Consider the following 20,620-nt stretch of genomic DNA (forward strand, 5'->3'; position numbering starts at 1 on the left):
CAAGCCTTGGAAAGGCGTTTTTCAGGTTTGCATGTTATATTTCGCAAATATTGGCCCACTTCAGTCGGTGGTAGCCCAAAAAGTAATCCAAGGGAAAGCATTGCCAAGAGGTATCAGGTGCATTGAAGGATCAACATTTACTTTCACAAAGAATCTCGTAAGACTTAAAATATGACCTCATCAAATTCAAAAAATATAATTAAGCTCTGTCGACTGTGTTTAGATGTCGATAGCGATTTATTGGACGTATTCGAAGGCAGAAACCGGTGGGATGTTCAAATATCTCTCGTCATCCAGGACTTGTTTAATTTCAGTGTAAGTTCTTTTAACTATCTAAGTTGACTACTTAAAATTTGGCACTGTTTCGCATGTGCCAAGTGAATCTTGCAATCGTGAATGCAAAATAAATCCACAGCCGAAAAAGCGGACAGTACCCAAAAGTGAAATTATTTGCGACTGTTCGAGGGCTCAAATTTTGTAAATAGTGCTGGGATCGCACGTCCGATCATAGCCCAGTGAAATGAATGAAATCGCGGTGTTGTCGATTCGAAGTGAATGCTCTATTCGTAAGGATAAAATGTACATTCATGTTATTTACAGATTTCTAGAATGGATGTGGTTCCGTGGCTGCTATGTCATGATTGTGTCGGAAGAATACGTGAATTTTATGATTACAAGATCCAGGTCATTAAAAACAATAAGCTGTTGGAAGTTATGCAACCTGAATGTGCAAAAAGCGACGATAGAAGTTTAGAACCTGATCGAGAGGTAAGTGCATTTTATTTTGAAAAATTACGTGGACAATCACTATCGTTGAGTCTTCTGAAATGAAGATAGGTTTTGATCATAAAACTGTATTTAACATGGTACTCCCGGACTACTTATTGTTTTCTCTTCATTATTTCCCCCATCTGTTCATACCGTTATTTAGATACTTCAGTACCTTCCCAGAAAGCTGTTATTTCTCTTATCAATGCCCAGTTTCATTGAAATCCACGACGTTCTGACAGAAATTTATTCCCATGTACTCCATTGCTTAACTTAGCCTCCCCGTTTGTTGATAATCTCTCATTATTAGGTTTCAAGTGAATAATCTCTTGATTTTCGCATTGGTTTTGATTTGAATAACGATAAAATGCGATCGTATGAAATCCTTCAAGTCCTATCTTGGCGTAGTTCCATTATGAATTAAAACTTAGTTCTTGACGCCACTTTGGGAGGTATTTGGTGAATGTGTGTGCATTTTTGGAATATGGCAAAGTTGTTATCCACAAAAGTGAGATAAATTGGCTACCCGCTTAAATAATTTTTAAAAAATCAAGAAATTAGTCTTTGAATTAGGTTAAGCCACTGATTTGTATAGCTCAAGCCATTCACATTGAATAGTTATGCGCTGTAAACTAGATATAATTTCATTATAACCCGTTAAAAATTAATATATTATGAAAATTTAGTACCATTGAATTAGTGTTGGAATTGATCGTATCATTGATTCACCCAGCAAATTTATTAATTATAAATTAAAAAGAAGTGACCATCTGACAGTTTTGCAATGTATTATTCCTTTTGCATTTGCCAATAAAGTGTTATAACTCATTCTCTCTCATATTGAGTTTTGCGTAATGGGAATTCTTTGCATACCTGTACATGGAGATGGAGATGGTGCGGTGGCTACCGTACTGGCTTCCCACCCTGAGGGCCCGGGTTCAAATCCCGGTGGTGTTGAATATTTTTCAGTGAGGGTATCTCGATCCCTGCTTGAGTTGCTTTGTGGGGGGAACTTTGAGTGAGTACGCCGTCCGTCGGATGGGACGTTAAGCTGCGGACCCCTTGGCGTTTTTCGTAAAGAGTAGGCTATTGCTGTCAGGAGGTTTCTCTCCACCCTTCATCCTCTCCTGTCCATTCCCTATGGTGCAAATGACCTTAGCTGTCGGTCGCCTCCCCTCAATACTAGTTTTACTGGGAGAAGGGGAAGGTGGGGGAAACATGCAAAAAAATCATATATATAGGCATACATATATATATATATATATATGTATATATATATATGTCTATATATATATATATATATGTCTATATATATATATGTCTATATATATATATATGTCTATATATATATATATATATATATATATATATATATATATATATATATATATATATATATATATCTTTTGAAATGTGGATGTTGAGAAGAATGGAGAAGGTGAAATGGAAAAGTACTTGGTATGGTGGGCGAAGAGAGGGGTTTGTTGGGAGATATTACTAAGGAGGCAGGAAAAGTGGATGAAGGGGGTTTTGACCGGTAATAGTGGGATGTTGAAGACTGTAATAGAGGGGAGAATGTTGGGCAAAAGAGGAAAGGGAAGGAACAGGATAGGGATGTTGGACGGGATGAAGGGAGGAAGAAAGTACTCAGAGATGAAGAGGGACCTGATACAGAGTAGGATGATGGATTTTGTGTTTTGTTATGAGTAATAAAATATTTGTTCGGTAGTTGTGTCCATCCAAAAACCTACCTTAACCGGTAGATTACCTTAAAAAAATATATATATATGTATGTATATATATATATATATACATATATATATATATATATATATATATATGTATATATATATACATATATATATGTATATATATACATATATATATGTATATATATATATATATACATATATATATATATATATATATATATATATATATATATATATATATATATATATATATATATATATATATGTCCATCCAAAAACCTACCTTAACCGGTAGATTACCTTAAAAAAATATATATATATGTATATATATATATACATATATATATATATATATACACATATATAATTATAGATATATACATATATATATGTATATATATATATATATATATATGTATATATATATACATATATATATATATATATATATATATATATATATATATACACACATGTATATATATATATACATATATATATGTATATATATATACATATATAAATGTATATAAAAAAAACCATAAACACAGTAATCAACCCGAAGGTCGGTTTAGTAGGTGATGGAAGAGTTCACCCAGTACTAAGCCCTATTCGGCGTGTGAAATTCACATATCAGGGTAGGGGCGCCAGTTCCTTTCCCTGTGCCGGTTATGGTTCCCCAGGAAGACCTGGTACCCGAAAAATCACTTTAGCTTGGGTGGAGCTGCAGGTGCCCAGAGTGCCTTGCCCGGGAATCGAACCCGGGACCCTCTGGTCAGTAGTCCAACGCTCTACCCACTGGACTACCATGACCCATATATATAAATATATAATTATATATATATATATATATATATATATATATATATATATATATATATATATATAAGAATATGTAATGATATAATGTATGTATGTATGCATATATATATATATATATATATATATATATATATATATATATATATATATATATTTTCACACACGCAAATATATGAGTCTATATGTATCACCGTCAACCACAAACAAAGAATTGACCACTATAAATAAAACAAACTCTCTCAAAATGTTGATATACATTTGAAAAAACTAACAATTTTGAGACACCTCTGCTTTCTTTCTTAACATAACTATGACTACATACAATTCCACCATTCCACCAATGAAATCGGTAGGAAAACCAAAGGAAATGGGAAATCAAAACCAGAAACCAGAGTGCTTTCTTAAATATTTATTATGCTATCTTATCAATGTAACAAATTCTATAACAAAACATTACGATAGAGTCACAATATTATAATAGTTTATTTGAATTTTAATGAAAACATTGCATCAGCATATTTTCCAAAAACACAACGCAATTTAAGTACTAAAAAAATTGCCGAATTTGGCACAAAAACTTTATACCATAATCTCTCTCGGTATAAATGTACCGCGGATAATTATTACAGCTGATAAGGTTCAAACACCAGTGAAGAAGCCATGATTCCTAACAATATTATTGTACCAAAAAACGACAGATATATTCCAAGTTAATAGCATTGGAAACACACACTATAGGATTGTAAAATTCACCCATTACAAAATAGCCACATGCGCAAGGAAGAACTCCATACAAAGATATGTATTGCGTTGTGTAGAAAAGTCGATTCCGACCAGACCCGACGAAGAATCGGGGCGCTTGGCGATATATAAGACCCACGGATCTCAGGGTAAATTACATATCCTCGATAGCTCAAGTGGTTAAGAGCATCCGCCCGGCAAGTGGAAAGATCCGGTGTTCGAGTCCCGGTTGAGGAGATATTTTTACTCTTGTGATCCGTTCGATTCCGCCTTCCCCACCTCTATTGTGTTCGTCCTTTATACGTGTTCCTATCCCTTTTCCTTATATATGTTTCTGTATATATGAGTATTTATTCGCCGTTTGGCGGGATTTCGTGTTTGAATGTGTATATATATACATATATATATATATATATGTATGTATATATATATGTATATATATACATATATATGTATACGTGTGTATATATATATACATATACGAGGGTCATCCGGAAAGTAGTACCCGTTCGTGCCGCATGAAGTGCTGACGACGCGAGTAGCCGCTGGACGAGGTCAGATAGCTTCAGTGGCTTGTCTGCCTTCTCTGAGCCAAGTTGCGTGACGCTAGCATTGCCTGTGTTGTTTCTGTGATTGTTTACAATGTTTAAAAAAATTGAGAACGCCGCCAGTTGTGAAGTGAGGGCAGTGATTAAATTCCTCAATGCAAGAAACGTTCGCCCATGTGATATTCATCGCCAATTAAAGGAGGTGTATGGAGACAATGTAATGAACGAGTCGTCTGTTCGGCGGTGGTGTCGCAACTTCAACATGGGGAGGGGGAACACACACGACGATGAGCGTTCGGAGAGACCGTCTGTCATTACAGACCAACTGGTGAGCTCAGTTGACGAATTCGTGAGGAACGATCGGCGCGTCACAATTGATGACATCTGTGAGCATTTTCCCAATGTTTCTCGAACAATTGTTCATGAAATTGTTAAACACCATCTGCATTATGCAAAAATTTGTGCAAGATGGGTCCCTCGCGTATCTCAATGAGCTGGCGGCGAAGGACTATGCAGCAGGAATACAGAAACTTGTCACACGTTATGGCAAATGCCTTAATTTGCTTGGAGATTATGTTGAGAAGTAGTTTAAAGTATCCTCTTTCAAATAAAATTTTTTATGTTTGTTAATATTTACTTTTGTGTCTTTATTTCACGAACGGGTACTACTTTCCGGATGACCCTCGTATATATATATATATATATATATATATAATTATATATATATACATACATACATATATATATATATATATATATATATATATATATATATATATATATATATATATATATATATATATATATATATATATATGTATATTGTGACGTTGTGCTTGGCGCAGCGTCACTTGCCCAGTTCGAATACGCGCGCCCCTCTCGCGAGCCGTAGAACGGCGGGGCGCTATTTGTGGGCGCCGACAATGTATGTAAGGAAAAAAGAAGAGCGGAGCGCGCCGCGCGCGGAGAGTGCCGGCCAACACGTGGTAAGGAGAGTTCGTTGTGAGATGTCCGAGAGAGAAGGTCGTGTGCTATCATCGTCGAGTCACCGACAGCCTGCGAACACCGGGGGTGCGCGTGCCAGCAACCGACCTCGCCGTGTGGGCCCCCCGCAGGCCCCGACCGGAACATCGGCATCGACAGCGAGGCGGCCATCTTCGGCTGCCGCCGAGCGGCCACCCAACATCGTGGCCCAGCAGGCGTCGGCACCGCGCGTCATGTTTGCTTGGGAGCGCCCACACCTTTTCTTGTGATAATAAATAGTTCTTATGAAGTTTACTCGTCGGAGTCCATTTTTATGCGCCTCCTTGCGTCCCTCGTGATTTCAGCTGAAGAGCCGCTGCCCACCCCGGGGCACATCAAAGGTGAGCGAGCCCTCCCCTGGGACGAGGAGTGTGATGGGCCAGGTGACAGCCAGCGGCGTGACTCTGCGGCTAGCCATGCGGCTAGCCTGGCGCCCTCAAAACAAGTAGAGTCGCGGCCTCCCTTGTCTCGCGGTATCGGGGAAAATTTATCTATGAATTAAATACCGCGTCACAAATGGCGCCCAACGTGGGGCAGCCTTTCTATTGTTGTGCGAGAAAAGTGACAATTATATTTCGAGAGTGCGCATGAGGCGCGAGTGCAAAATGGCGTCGCGTCGGCCTTGACGAGGCAACAATGGTGTGAAGGAGAGCGAGCGGAGTGATACCGGCGTGGTGTGCATAGCGTGTGTGTGAGTGGGAACAATGCGTGATTAACATCGCGCGAGCGCCAGTTATTACGTACAGCTCTTTCGCGAGCGGTATACAATTTTTCTATTTGATTTATAAATTAGTCCTTTTTTTTTTTCGGTATACATTTTCATGAAATTAAAAAAATTTAAAATTCTTTGTGAGGGAAGCAGTAAATAAGAGATTATAATTTCTACTCAATCTTTTGTACTTGAATGTGGTTTGTGCGGTTGCTTTGAGTGGTTGCTTGGCGTTGAGGGTGGGATGAAAGCTGTGAACATTCCCGAGGCGACTTGTTTCCAGTTAAGTTGCGGAGGGACGATCGGTTTCGAAGATTAACTACTATTATTGGCGTGAGGGGAGCTCCGTGCGTGGCCACGTATCCCCAGAGTGGCAGAGGATCCTTTGAAAAGAGGAAGTGGAGTTTGTAATTTTTGAATTTTAAGGTTAGGTGGGGCAAATCCTTTAATTATTCAATAGGTTAAGAATTTTCTTCTTCCTAATTTACAATGGAGGGTGACACTGGATTTTTGGCGAGATATCAGAGAGATATGAGGGCACTGCTACGGCATTCAGCGGTAAAGGCAGAATTTGAAATAATTAAGCAAATGAGTGAAGAAGAGGTGGAAAATGAGTTGTCAAGTAAAGGACACTCTTTGGTAGGGCCACTCTTAGTACGCAAAGAGCGATTATTGCGGGCTAAGCTTCTTTTGGCACAACCACGGTTAGGGACACCATGGTCAAAAGAATTGGACGAGGATGTGCAGCCTGACGATGTAATCCTCTCAGGAGCTCTACACGCCTTAAACTGGGACGAAGACCTAGAGGCAGGGCGGAAAACGAAAGGAGCATGCAGTAAGTGGCATAAAAAGAAGTACATCGAGACGGAGAAAGTTGCCGCAAGCGACGGAGAAATTAATGAGGAACTGAACCCCATTCGGACCATTACAGCAAACGCAGCGGGGGGCCCTCAGCCCAAACTGCCGCTGATGGACTCATATGATTTTCCGCCGCTGGGGGAAAGGAAAGAAGCGTCAGATTTGACCAGAGAAAAGGAAAAACTGCGCATTCTGCCTTCGGAAGCGAAATCAAATCAGAAAGAGATACCAGTACAGAGCGACCGCAACTCTGAGGAAATAAAGGAGTTGCGGAGTCAATTGCAACAGCAGAACGAGATGATCAACAACCTAACGGATGGAATTAGCCGAATTTTACAAAAATTGGGCAGTGAGAAGAACGATAAGGAAGTGAACTTGAGAAAGGGTTCCAAGAAAAAGTATTGGAGGGAAATAACATCCACTTCGTCATCTTCTTCAGAGTCGGAGGTAACGAGCGTGTCGTTATCTACTGACAGCAGTGATGACTCGGACGATGCATCAGGGGACGATGGACATAGACAGAGCATCAGCTATGAGTTAGGAAGGGCCATAACGAGACCTACGTGGTCTAGGCCTTCACAGGCGAGAGACCAGGGACCGGGCTTTGACGGAGCTTGTTATTCCTGCGGAGAGTCGGGACATAGGGTAAATGCGTGCCCGAGAGTCCAGTGTTTCAGCTGTGGCGCAAGGGGGCATATCAGTGTCAATTGCCCCAGTCGACCTGGAAGGACACAAGAAAAGTGCCAACTTTGCGGCAAGGTCGGCTTATTGGCAATTAATTGCCCTAATTGCAAACACCTGTTTACTCGGCAGGAAAACGGACAAGCGGGGAGTCGCCTAGCCCAAGCGGCTTCCCCGCAAACCAATCCGTCGAACATAAATCGGCTGAATTAGATTTAGATAATCATAGGAATAAGTCGATTAGGTTAGGAAATGGTGATTCGATTTTGGAAAAGCCGAGTTGGACAGCCAAATTCTGCGAACCAAATTCGATCAAGGGAGATGTAAATAGTGGAATAAAGGATTGTATAGAGAAAGGAAGGGAGATAAACTCAGATGGGCCAGATGAAACATCTGCTCCTGGGTCGAGTTGGACAGCCAACATCCGCCACCCATCTGAGGCGTTGGCAAAGATCAAGGATGAAGAAATCTACAGATCGAGGTGGACAGCCAACCTCTATCGATCTGGCCAATGCAATGGAGCTATCAGGAAAAGCTCTCCAGCTGAGCAGTCGAGACGGACGGCCGACCTCCACTGCAAAGCTGATATTTGCTGTCCAGCCGTTGATTTCGCCGAGCCGAGCGGGTCAGCCCGTCTCCGCCCATCAAATCAACCGCATATGGGGCAGAAGGCGCATTGGTCGACGGAGTCAGCTCCGCTCTGCCAATCCGTTTGGTCGGAAAAAAGCGAAAGGGTTAAGTCTTTGGTAGGATCGAACAGGCCAGCCTGTCTCCAGCCGCCAAAGCAAGCAGAGAGTGTGATATACCCTGTAACCATTGAGGACAAACCTGATAGGCTGTGTCCGGTTCAGGGAGGGGGAGTCGGCGTGGAGTCCACGCCTAGAGTGAGTTTAGCGAGTGTGACGGCAGGGCTAGTAATCAATAAGGAGAAGAGCGAGTTTTGTTGTACCAGGGCTGCATATCTTGGATATCTGTTAGACGCAGAGGGACTTAGACCAGATCCGGAAAAGATAGCTCCAGTCGTGAATTATCCAGCACCATCTAACCTCAAACAACTAAGACGATTTCTTGGTATGATTGGATGGTACGCTCGGTTCATAAAGGACGATTCGGAAATCAAGCTTCCATTGGTCAAGTTATTGCACAAAGGTCAAGAGTGGGAATGGACAGAGGAACAGCAGAAAGCGTTTGAGACATACAAAAGGGCCATTACAGAAGCCCCGGTCTTGGCAAGGCCGGACTTCTCTAAACCCTTCATCGTACAAACTGATGCGAGTAGTGAAGCAATTGGAGGTGTTCTTTCTCAAGTGAATGAGGACGGAGAACATCCAATCGTTTATGTCAGCCGAGTTCTCACATCAGCTGAGAAAAACTATACGACGACAGAGAGAGAGTTATTAGCTATTCTATGGGCCATAAAAAAACTAAGGCCTTATTTAGAGGGCTACAAGTTCCTCGTGATCACAGACCACTCCGCACTCCAATACCTGCGAAATCTCAAGGAACCTACGGGTAGGCTCGCGAGGTGGGCGCTGGAGTTGCAGCAGTGGGACTTCGAGGTGGTGCATCGTCGAAGTAAAATCCATGATTTGCCTGATGCACTATCTTGTATGTACGAGCAACTTTCTGGCGAAGAGAAGATCGCTGAAATTACGGAAGTAAAGGATGAGGACCACCAACGCAGAGTCGAGGAAGTCACCAAATATCCGGAGAGGTATAAAAATTGGAAGGTCGAAGCGGGCCACTTGTATCGTTACAAGTACGATGAGCTGCTCGATCCAATCGCTGATTGTGAAGAGGGCTGGAAACTCGTGCTTCCAAAAGAATGTCGAGAGCGGGTCATAAGGGATGCCCATTGTGAACCTTCATCGGGCCACCTCGGAGTGGAAAAGACCTTCGATCGAGTCGTACGAGATTACTATTGGAGAGGGGCCTATCACGACATTCACAACTTTGTGAGGCAATGTCAGGACTGTCAACAGTTCAAAACGTCGCAGCAAGCGCCTCAGGGACTATTGGGTAAAAGAACGGTAGAGAGACCATGGAGCGTCGTAGCAGCAGATCTCATGGAGTTTCCGCTTAGCAAAGCCAAGAACAAGTACTTAATAATCTTTCAGGACTTATTTTCAAGATGGGTGGAGCTAAAGGCGGTCAGAGCTGCTACGGGGGCCAACGTGGTTAAAGCACTTGAGGAGCTTGTCCTATTTCGCTGGGGAACGCCGGAGTATCTCGTGACAGATAATGGAAGAGTTTGATAACAAATGCGTAAGAGAAGCATTGGCAGAGTATGGAATAACGCATACAACAACGCCTCCATACCATGCTCAGGCAAACCCAGTGGAAAGATCCAATCGAACGCTGAAGACGGCCATCGCGATGTTTGTAGAAAAAGACCATAGAGACTGGGATCAGCATTTACACGAACTAAGGCATGCCGTCAACACCGCGAAGCAGGCCTCGACTAAGATCTCGCCAGCCTATTTGAACTTCGGAAGGCATCCACTGCCAGTGAAGAGTTTGCGGCGCGAGCTTGAGAAGGGGGAAGGCATAGAGAGCAGATTGGATCCACAAGCGTGGAAAAAGAGGGCCGATAGGTTAGGCTTATTACGAGATCTAGTAACCGAGAACATAGAGAAAGCTCAGGAAAAACAGGCGCGAGCGTATAATAAGGGTAGAAGAAACATCGAATTGAATGTAGGAGACCTAGTAATGCGTAGGACCCACCATCTGTCCAGTGGGATTGATAGGTTTTCAGCCAAGCTAGCCCCTAAATTTGAAGGACCAATCGCGATACTAAAAAAACTGTCTCCAACAGTTTATATCGTAGAAACGCGTTCCAATAAGCAAAACGCGAAAGTAGATATTGGCGACTTGAAAAGATATATAGCACCAAGATCCACTCGTCAAAGTGATGAGTCCTCCGAGCGGCAAGCCCACGGAGCACACTCTCAAAAAAATTCCTTATGAATTTTGGTATTATGTAATAGGTCAGCATTGTGTGTTTGCCTCATGTTATCTTGTCTGTGTGTCAAAGTGAGCGATTTATTTTTCAATAATGTGAAAATCTCTGTCGGACATTATTGTTGCTATGGCACATAGCCCTTGAATTGTGGTGAATGAGAGTTTACAAACGAGGTGTGATGTGTTTGAGCGGAGGACGTACTGCCTTTTATAGAGTGAATTATCTGAGCGAGTGATGCTTTTGTTGAAATTTTGTGAGAAATTCCCTTGGAATGTATGAAAGATTCATGCCAAAAGTTTGTTCATACCAAATGTATTACTTGATATTCATAGAGAATGTGGTTAAAATTAGAAAAAGTTGTGCTATCCATTTTCTATCCAATAGCTGAAGACAGAATCTCAAAACTGAGTGAACTACTGGTAGAAATCTGTGAAATTGTTGTTATTATATTGTGTTCATAGGTTTCAGTTGCAGGCTCGTTTGTAAGCGGTCCACTCGGACGAGTGTCCGGCTTAGGGAGGGGGTATGTGACGTTGTGCTTGGCGCAGCGTCACTTGCCCAGTTCGAATACGCGCGCCCCTCTCGCGAGCCGTAGAACGGCGGGGCGCTATTTGTGGGCGCCGACAATGTATGTAAGGAAAAAAGAAGAGCGGAGCGCGCCGCGCGCGGAGAGTGCCGGCCAACACGTGGTAAGGAGAGTTCGTTGTGAGATGTCCGAGAGAGAAGGTCGTGTGCTATCATCGTCGAGTCACCGACAGCCTGCGAACACCGGGGGTGCGCGTGCCAGCAACCGACCTCGCCGTGTGGGCCCCCCGCAGGCCCCGACCGGAACATCGGCATCGACAGCGAGGCGGCCATCTTCGGCTGCCGCCGAGCGGCCACCCAACATCGTGGCCCAGCAGGCGTCGGCACCGCGCGTCATGTTTGCTTGGGAGCGCCCACACCTTTTCTTGTGATAATAAATAGTTCTTATGAAGTTTACTCGTCGGAGTCCATTTTTATGCGCCTCCTTGCGTCCCTCGTGATTACAGCTGAAGAGCCGCTGCCCACCCCGGGGCACATCAAAGGTGAGCGAGCCCTCCCCTGGGACGAGGAGTGTGATGGGCCAGGTGACAGCCAGCGGCGTGACTCTGCGGCTAGCCATGCGGCTAGCCTGGCGCCCTCAAAACAAGTAGAGTCACGGCCTCCCTTGTCTCGCGGTATCGGGGAAAATTTATCTATAAATTAAATACCGCGTCACAATATATATATATATATATATATATATATATATATATATATATATATATATATATATACATACACATATATATACATATATATATAATTATATATATACACACACATATATATATATACTCATTGAATGTATATATATATATATATTACTTTTCCTCTTGTGTGTGGTGTATTTCTCCTTTGGTGGGTGAAACAGCCCCCTGACGCCATCTCTTGGCTAAAGAATCGGGGCACTTGGCGATATATTAGACCCACGGATCTCAGGGTAAATTACGTTTCCTCGATAGCTCAAGTGGTTAAGAGCATCCGCCCGGCAAGTGGAAAGATCCGAGGTTCGAGTCCCGGTCAAGGAAATATTTTTACTCTTGTGATCCGTTCGATTCCGCCTTCCCCACCTCTATTGTGTTCGTCCTTTATGTGTGTTCCTATCCCTTTTCCTTATATCTGTTTCTGTATATATGAGTGTATATATAATATATATAATATATATATATATATATATATATATATATATATATATATATATATATATATATATATATATATATATATATGCACAAATATATACAAATATATATATATATATATATATATATATATATATATATGTATATAAATATATATATTTGTGTGTGTGTGTGTTTTCCGTTGATATGATTTTTCTTCTCTAATTTCCATCTCTCATCCTTTGCCCATTTGTAAGAGTACGGCTGGGATTGATTCTCACACTAATATTTGCGAAGGAATAACTATAACCACACAGGAAGCTCATTCATTGCATTGGTGATACCGATAACCTTACAAAACTATTCTCATGCAGTGGCCCCTTACTCCTCTTGTGAATATGTCTCCGCTATGTAGAGAGACAATGGTTTTCACTCAATTGACTCGTGCTCTGTGTATATGTTTCAGGTTTGCGACCGTCCGCCTTCCGAGATGTCAGTGAAGGAAGTGGAGTCGGAGCACGGAGACAAAGATGACGACGACTTCTGTTTGATTCTCGAGAGTGAATCGGAAGATGAAAGCAACGTCGAAAATAGTAACGCATCCAGAAGAAATGAACACTTCCCCACCATTAGTCTACATTGGGAATTAGTTAATGTGAGTCCATTAAACGCTTCCTGTGCATGCTATAACAAATGTCATTTACACCTGTTCCATCACGAATGTAATCCACATGATTCTATTTCTCCTGGATGTATAGGTTTATTGATCACACTTGTACAAATACAAAAGATTTTCATAGTAATACTCTTCTCTCCCCTTTGCGTCAATAATACAATTGCAGAGACGTGTCGGCCATGCCTGGAAGACACACAGAAACTCATCTGGAAGGGAATGTCTCTCTCGGGAACAATGTGCCATACTTTTGAATGCTTTCCACGGTCTCCCTATGCTTTCTTTATTTCAGCTATCTCTCTTCAGTAAACAAGGAAACAAATAGAAGTCCCACGGAGCCATAATGGGGACTCTAAGGGGGCTGGGGAACCACTGGGGTGGTATTCCTGGCCAGGAATTTAGTAACGATGAAGGACGTGTGGCTGGGGGTATTATCATGGTGGAGCTAGACCGTGTCCTGCACCGTGTTACAAATATCAAAGAACACACTTTGTGGAGGCAAATTTTACCGCTTAGATGGCTCGGAGCAAGCTGGCGATTGGTTGCTTTGAAAGGGCTGACCCCCCCCCCCCGCCACATTTCTCAATAGGTTTTACCACCCTGCTAAGGTTAGTCGCGTCACAACATATTCATGTGCATTACTTTAATAATGGAATACTCAGACTGCTCAGAGCAAACTGGTAACCGGCTGCGTTGGAAGGGCAGACCCCCTCACCACATTTCCTGACCAGTTTTACTGCTCTGCCATGGATAGTCGCATCACAACATAACCTAATGCGCATTATTTACATAATGGACCCGTCATACTGCTCGGAGCAAACTGGCAACCGGTTGCATTGGAAGGGCAGACCTCCAAACACATTTCCCCTTAAGTCTTACTGTGTACACATGGATTGTCGCATCACAATAAAATCATGTGCATTATTTTCATAATCGATAACTCAGACTGCTCAGAGCAAACTGGCAACCAGCTACATTGGAAGGGCAGACCCCCCACCATATTTCTCAATCGATGTTATTGTCCTGTTACGGATAGTCGCGTCACAATATATTCATGTGCATTATTTTCATAATGGATCACTCAGACTGCTCAGAGCAAACTGGCAACCGGCTGCATTGGAAGGGCAGACCTCCCACCACATTTCCCAATGGTTGTACCTTGTTGTCATTGATAGTTGAATCAAAATAAAATTGTGGGCATTACTTACAAAGTGGACCATGTAATGACATAATTGTGATTCAAATTCTCACCCTGATGTTTCTTACCGTTCAGGTGAAACAAGAGGCGGAGGATGATTACGAGAATCCAGTGGAAGAAGAAGACTTCGGCAGTGAGCAGCCATTGAACGGCACATTTGCGGAAGACCAGAGCCCATGCGAACCAGAATCGACGACAGGTGCGGATACCGCAGTTCCTCCGCCGGAAAAACGAAAACGAGGAAGACCAAAGAGAGAAAAGGTTGTGAATACCGTAAAGAATAAAGAGATAAATGAAACTCATGCTATGGTTACGCGGAAAATGATCGGAAGGTTAAGAAGTAACCGCGGCACTCAGGAAGTGAACGGAACTTCAAACTCGGACGCCGTAGTTTTGAAAGCCGAACCGACAGAGGACATGAGGGAAGTGAGGATTATGGTAGAGAGAATGAATGACGACCCGGACACGTCAGGTAAGCATTAACTTCAAAACGACGCCCTAAAAGTGTTGTTATAGTTAGCAAACACAGGATGGGATGTCCGTAGATGCAGTCCGCTCTGTGGGGAGATACATTGAAAACCCTAACTCCCTCATTCCATACCCTTTCCTCCCGGTGGTGCACCCCCTGCCATACACCTTTTTGGTGGCTTGCAGGGTATTGATGTAGATGTAGATACATTTATGTTTGCCTCTCGATAGGGTTTAGGGAGTCTACCGACACATGAGAATACATTTTTGTTAAATATTAATGTTTTTTGCCGATATTTTTTGCAACTTTTTCCAAGCTTATCTTTTTTTTTAATTTGCCAGGCAATTTCTAACGATAATGAATGCCTCTCAAAATGGTTTTAAGGGGTCTACCCGCACGTGAGAATACAATTTTGTTAAATATTAATGTTTTTGCCGATATTTTTTGCAACTTTTGAAATATATTTCTTATTTAAATTAGTCCTGCAAGTTTTTGTGTGCAAAGGAAACAATTATGCATGCCTCCCCAATAGGTTTAAGGGTCTACGTACACTTGAATTTGATGTATTAATGAGTATGTATTGTATTCATACATGTGGGACAAAAACTTAATGAGTCTTTTATAGTTGAACTGCTCTGGAGTATGATGTTCGTTAGTTTTTAACTCATATCTATCGTACATCTCTTGGTAATCAAACATTTTTACTTTGTTTATTGGGAAGTTATCCATCTATGTACAGGATGGTGGGATCAAAAAAAGACTGGACTGATTTTAAAACTAGTTTATTTCGACGTGTACGTAGCTGTATCGAACTTGTCCCCCTCAAAGTACATGCCTTGGCTGACGACACGCCTTTGCCAACGTTTCTCCATCCGTCTCTTTAAACCCTGTCTGGTAAGCCGCCTTATAGGGATCCTCTTCATGTCAGCCCTACAATTAGTATGAACCCTTTTTTCTCGTTTGCCTTAGTCTACTCGGGATTCAATTTTTTAAATACCCCAAATTAGCTAAGTGTGACACTAGAATGAAAAACTGGAGTTTCTTTTCATACAAACTTATTTATTTGGATTTTTTGACGTAATTATTGATAAATTTATTGAAATACCATAATTTAAAACTCTATAATTTTTCATGGTATGATATTTTTGGAAGAATTCACCAAAATGAAGACCTGGTTTACATTCACACGTCTCACAGATATATATCACGTCTTTTCTTCCTCCTTTGATTTTTCGGTCAGAGCAAACCGCATATTCTTTTATGTTTTTTGTTAGGGTGAGGTGTGATTACTTGGAGTTCTCCATATATGCATCTCTATGCTTGTGGATGGTAATCTAACCCCTGGAAGTTTGTGTACCAACTCGGAATTCTCCTACGAGATCGTGTACTAGTTTCCAAACATTTCATTTCGCAACTCACTTTTGTCACCATTATATTTGTTAACCCTCTCAGTGCGGCGGGCCGATATATCGGCTCTTGCGTAGGTTATTGTTTAAATCGTTGTAACTTATGGTTTTTTCTTTAATTATTTATGGTTTTTGTGCTATCGATAGGTTGATTTCCATTGAATTACGTAATTATTTTTTTAATTATTTATTAGCAATTTTAAATACTTTTCAAATAGTATAATTCTTACTATAATTTTTTGTTCAGTCTGTACATGTCGGGAAGCTCAGCCTAATTGTTTGCTCGTTTTTTTTTTCTGAGTGGTCTTTCCACTATGAAAAGCCACTGAAAGGCTACTAATCTGTGTTCATCTGTAATCTCTTGAATGTGTTATGGTGTCTTGGTGTTGATATATAGCTGCTTATTCAGACTTTGTTGATACGATGGAAATGAGAGCACTGCTTGGTAATCATTTTGGTTTCTCTTGCCGGCCGCCGTATCTAATCATTTGCACCCTGTGTATTGGATTACATTATCAGCAGTTCTCTGTGAGTTAGAACTTAGTTTTTTTCTGCCTTTAGAATGTAAGCACATTGCCGCAGTCTCAAGGAAAGGGGAAAAGTCCCAATTTGACTCAGTGAGATCAGCCTTTTCAACAAAATCGAACTATGCAGAGGCTGACAAAAAAATTTGCAATTCACCGGTTTTTCTTTATTTATTTATAATATTTTCTACATGTCTTTTCGATTCTTTATTATATTTAAATATCGTAGTTTAATTGAAAAATGTTTTCAAAAAAATATTAGTTTTGTGCCTAAAAATCGAAAAATTATTGCTAAAAACATATTCTTCAAATTTATGATACTGTAATAATTACATTTATTTTTCGGATGATGTAAATGTATTACATCATTATTAACTACAATATTATATTTTAAAATAAAAAAACTGCATATGGATATCTAAACAAATAACTTCATAATGTTTTTTTTCCTAAGGTGATACATTTTCTTAAATTACCCTTCGCACTTCTCACTAGTACCCCTGAAATCCCTGCCGCACTAAGAGGGTTAATAAATTCATCAGTTTTGATGTAAAATTCTTCGTCGCTGCTTTCTAATTCTTTGGTATGCTTATCAACCGTGAGGAGGGGAAAATCTTTCAGAATGAGCAACTACTAGCTGGCAAAGCATTCGTCCCACTAAAAAGCATCTGTTGTAAGAGAACCCTCTGTCATTAGGGAAAACACCTGCGTTATGCTTCTAGAAACGTAAGTAAACCTCGGAGACTAAGATAAGGAAGGTTTTTTTTACCACCGGAGGATGATATAACCTCAAAAAAGCACGACAAAGGAAAAGGCCTAAGGTTCGTGTTTTACTATGAATATAATATATCATATCTTGGACCCTCCTTCTCAAGATTCCTGACTATGCAATAAATAGGGGAAGAGCACGCAGAATGTTTGATGAGACAGCGGACACTAGGGAGGAAAGGAAACGAAAGAGTCAAAACTAGAAAGCAATGAACTAAGGATCAGATGACTGAGGTAACTTTACATTCCCGCGATCTTTTTTCAGGCACCGATAATCTCAAAAAGACATTGATTTACATTTAGCTGACTTCCAAGTAATGAAAAGCAAACAATTATAATGAAAAAGAACTGACAAAACAGTAAATAGATTAGAAAAAACATCTGCGTAGGTGGTGACATCCTTTGGGAGACGGCTTTTATGTCGAAGACAACATCATGGGTCGATACTATTCATTTATGAATGAACTTGCACTATGCCGGCCTCGGTGGCGGTGGGGTAACGTCCTCGTCTGCCAATCCATGGGTCGCGGGTTCGATTCCCGCCCGGGTGGGTTTTCTTCCACCTAGGGCTTGGGTGTTTGTAATCGTCTTCATTGTTATTCTTTGTTAATAGTCCGATGTAAAGGCCAGAGTGCTGTTTTCAGACTAATGGCTAAATAAATAAATACATTTATAAAACAAGCCATGATATTAATTAAGCTTTAAGTTTCCTTTTCCTTTCATGCAGATGATTACAAGAAAAGTTATTGGAAAAATAGACAAAAATCCCAATTTCCCTCGTGGTTAAACTCCGTGTCGAGTGTGGCTTGACATACGAGCTGCTGCCGTTGCTAACCGTGTTGAGTCACACTCGACTTCCGAGTGCAAAAGGTCCGCAATTGAGTCAAATCGGCACCCTTTCATGGTTGATTTTAAATTTGGAAACAAAAATAAGTCTGATGTAGACATGTCTGGATAGTTGGGTGGCTGCGGTATCAAGGAAGTTCCGGTTCTGGCATAAAACTATGTCACGATCAATGCCGTGCGAGCCGGCACTTTATCGTAGTGGAAACGCCATGCATTGTTTCTCTACATGTCCGGCCTCTTTCGGCTCACTGCAACCCTGAGCCTCTTCATAACATTTAAAAAGAAATCTCTGTTGACGGTTTGACCTTGAGGGACGTATTCGTAATGAATCAGGCCTTGCCAATCAAAGAAACACACCAGTATCACCTTCACATTGGACCGGGACATATAAGCTTTCTTTGGTTCCGGAGAAGTAAGACCTTTCCAATGAGAAGCCTGGGCTTTTGTCTCAACATTATAACTGTAAACCCAGGTTTTGTCACCGGTTACAATGGTTTTCAGAAACTCTGGGTTGGCATTGATTCGATCCAGGAGTTGCTGACAAATGTCCACAGGTTTTTGTCTCTGTTCATCAGTCAGAACACACGGAATGAATTTTGATGTGATGGGCGTCGTGCCCAAAATGTCTGTCAAAAAAGTCTGACGGGATCCAAAACTAATGTTTCAAGAAGTGCATTGTGGTCAATGGGGAATACTTTGAAGGGGAACTTAATTTTATTTAAATATAATGAGAACTAATGAATCTATAGCAACATTCCTGTTATTCTTCAGTTCTCCCTTGTATTCATACGTATAGTGCGTATGTGTTTTGTGATTTTGATGCTGATCAAATTGAATTAATGTTGCTAATTGTTGGGACATGAAAGGAAAGCATCCTGTGACTTCTTCCGGTTCCCCAGACTCAAAAGGGGCATGAAAGGAAAGCGTTCCCCAGACTCAAGGGGGACATGAAAGGAAAGCGTCCTGTGACTTCTTCTTGTTCCCCAGACTCAAAAGGGACATGAAAGGAAAGCGTCCTGTGACTTCTTTCTGTTCCCCAGACTCAAAAAAGGGACATGAAAGGAAAGCGTCCTGTGACTTCTTTTCGTTCCCCAGACTCAAATAAGGGACATGAAAGGAAAGCGTCCTGTGACTTCTTTTCGTTCCCCAGACTCAAATAAGGGACATGAAAGGAAAGCATCCTGTGACTTCTTTTCGTTCCCCAGACTCAAATAAGGGACACGAAAGGAAAGCGTCCTCTGACTTCTTTTCGTTCCCCAGACTCAAAAAAGGGACATGTAAGGAAAGCATCCTGTGACTTCTTTTCGTTCCTCAGACTCAACAGGGACATGAAAGGAAAGCATCCTGTGACTTCTTTTCGTTCCCCAGACTCAAATAAGGGACAAGAAAGGAAAGTGTCCTGTGACTTCTTTCTGTTCCCCAGACTCAAAAAAGGGACATGAAAGGAAAGCGTTTTGACACTGTTTGTGAAGGAGGTAAAACAAAAATTGCTAGAAGGCCGAGAAGGACATCTTTATAAATGAATTTTGGAAATGTTTCGAACAAAGGAAGCCTTGTTTGGAGAAATGCGTTGTGGTCAATGGGGAATACTTTGAAGGCGAACTTATTAATTTTATTTAAATATAATGAGAACTAATGAATCTATAACAACATTCCTGTTATTTTTGGGTTCCCCCTTGTATTCATACTTGAAGTGTGTATGTGTTTTGTGAATTTGATGCTGATCTAATTGAATTAATGTAGCTAATTGTTTTTCCTTCACTCATACTTTTGCCGCAGGTCTCACCACGCCTGGGGATGTCGAAACAAATCAGGGACTTGAACGAAATATGAGGCAATCTATTTCGAGGCAACGGAGACGCAACAGAGGCGAGGCGCAGATGGATAGGGAGATGCTGTTGGAGAGGCGCAGACAGAGATACAGCGAGATTTGCAAGAGATTGACGCAGGAGGAGAAGAAAAGGAGACGTGAGCGATGGAGGGAAAGTTGTCACAAGTATTACCTGTCGTTGACTCCATCGGAAAGGCGGAAGCTGAACAAGCGACGCAACAGCTACAAGGCTCTGCGTGTCTTGTCTCAGAAGAGGAGTAAAAGTCTGGAGGATAGCAGCGATGAAGATGATGAGTAAACTGAAAAAAAGGGGCGGTGGAAACCCGGCGTGATCTCCCATTAAGAATATCCATATGTTCACGTTTCAGAATTTTAAAACCCGCGCAAGATGCGCAA

The 20,620-nt window shown here is 41.4% G+C and overlaps 1 protein-coding gene across 1 annotated transcript in view; it reads left to right on the forward strand.

The window, feature by feature from the left end:
- The first annotated feature begins 23 nt into the window (after positions 1-23).
- The window catches only part of LOC139693238 (uncharacterized), a 20,918-nt gene continuing 321 nt past the window's right edge, over positions 24-20,620 (forward strand). Inside the window, exons 1-5 of the mRNA XM_071591344.1 lie at positions 24-315; positions 601-768; positions 12,976-13,164; positions 14,456-14,852; positions 20,173-20,620. The exon at positions 20,173-20,620 is cut by the window's right edge and continues 321 nt beyond it. Of these exons, the coding sequence (XP_071447445.1) occupies positions 172-315; positions 601-768; positions 12,976-13,164; positions 14,456-14,852; positions 20,173-20,522 (1,248 nt within the window). The 5' untranslated portion in view covers positions 24-171 and the 3' untranslated portion in view covers positions 20,523-20,620. The remainder of the gene's footprint in view (positions 316-600; positions 769-12,975; positions 13,165-14,455; positions 14,853-20,172) is intronic.

The sequence above is a fragment of the Hetaerina americana genome, unplaced genomic scaffold (genome assembly GCF_022747635.1).
Source record: "Hetaerina americana unplaced genomic scaffold, ioHetAmer1.1.p SCAF_45, whole genome shotgun sequence".
In the NCBI taxonomy this organism is placed as follows: domain Eukaryota; kingdom Metazoa; phylum Arthropoda; class Insecta; order Odonata; family Calopterygidae; genus Hetaerina; species Hetaerina americana.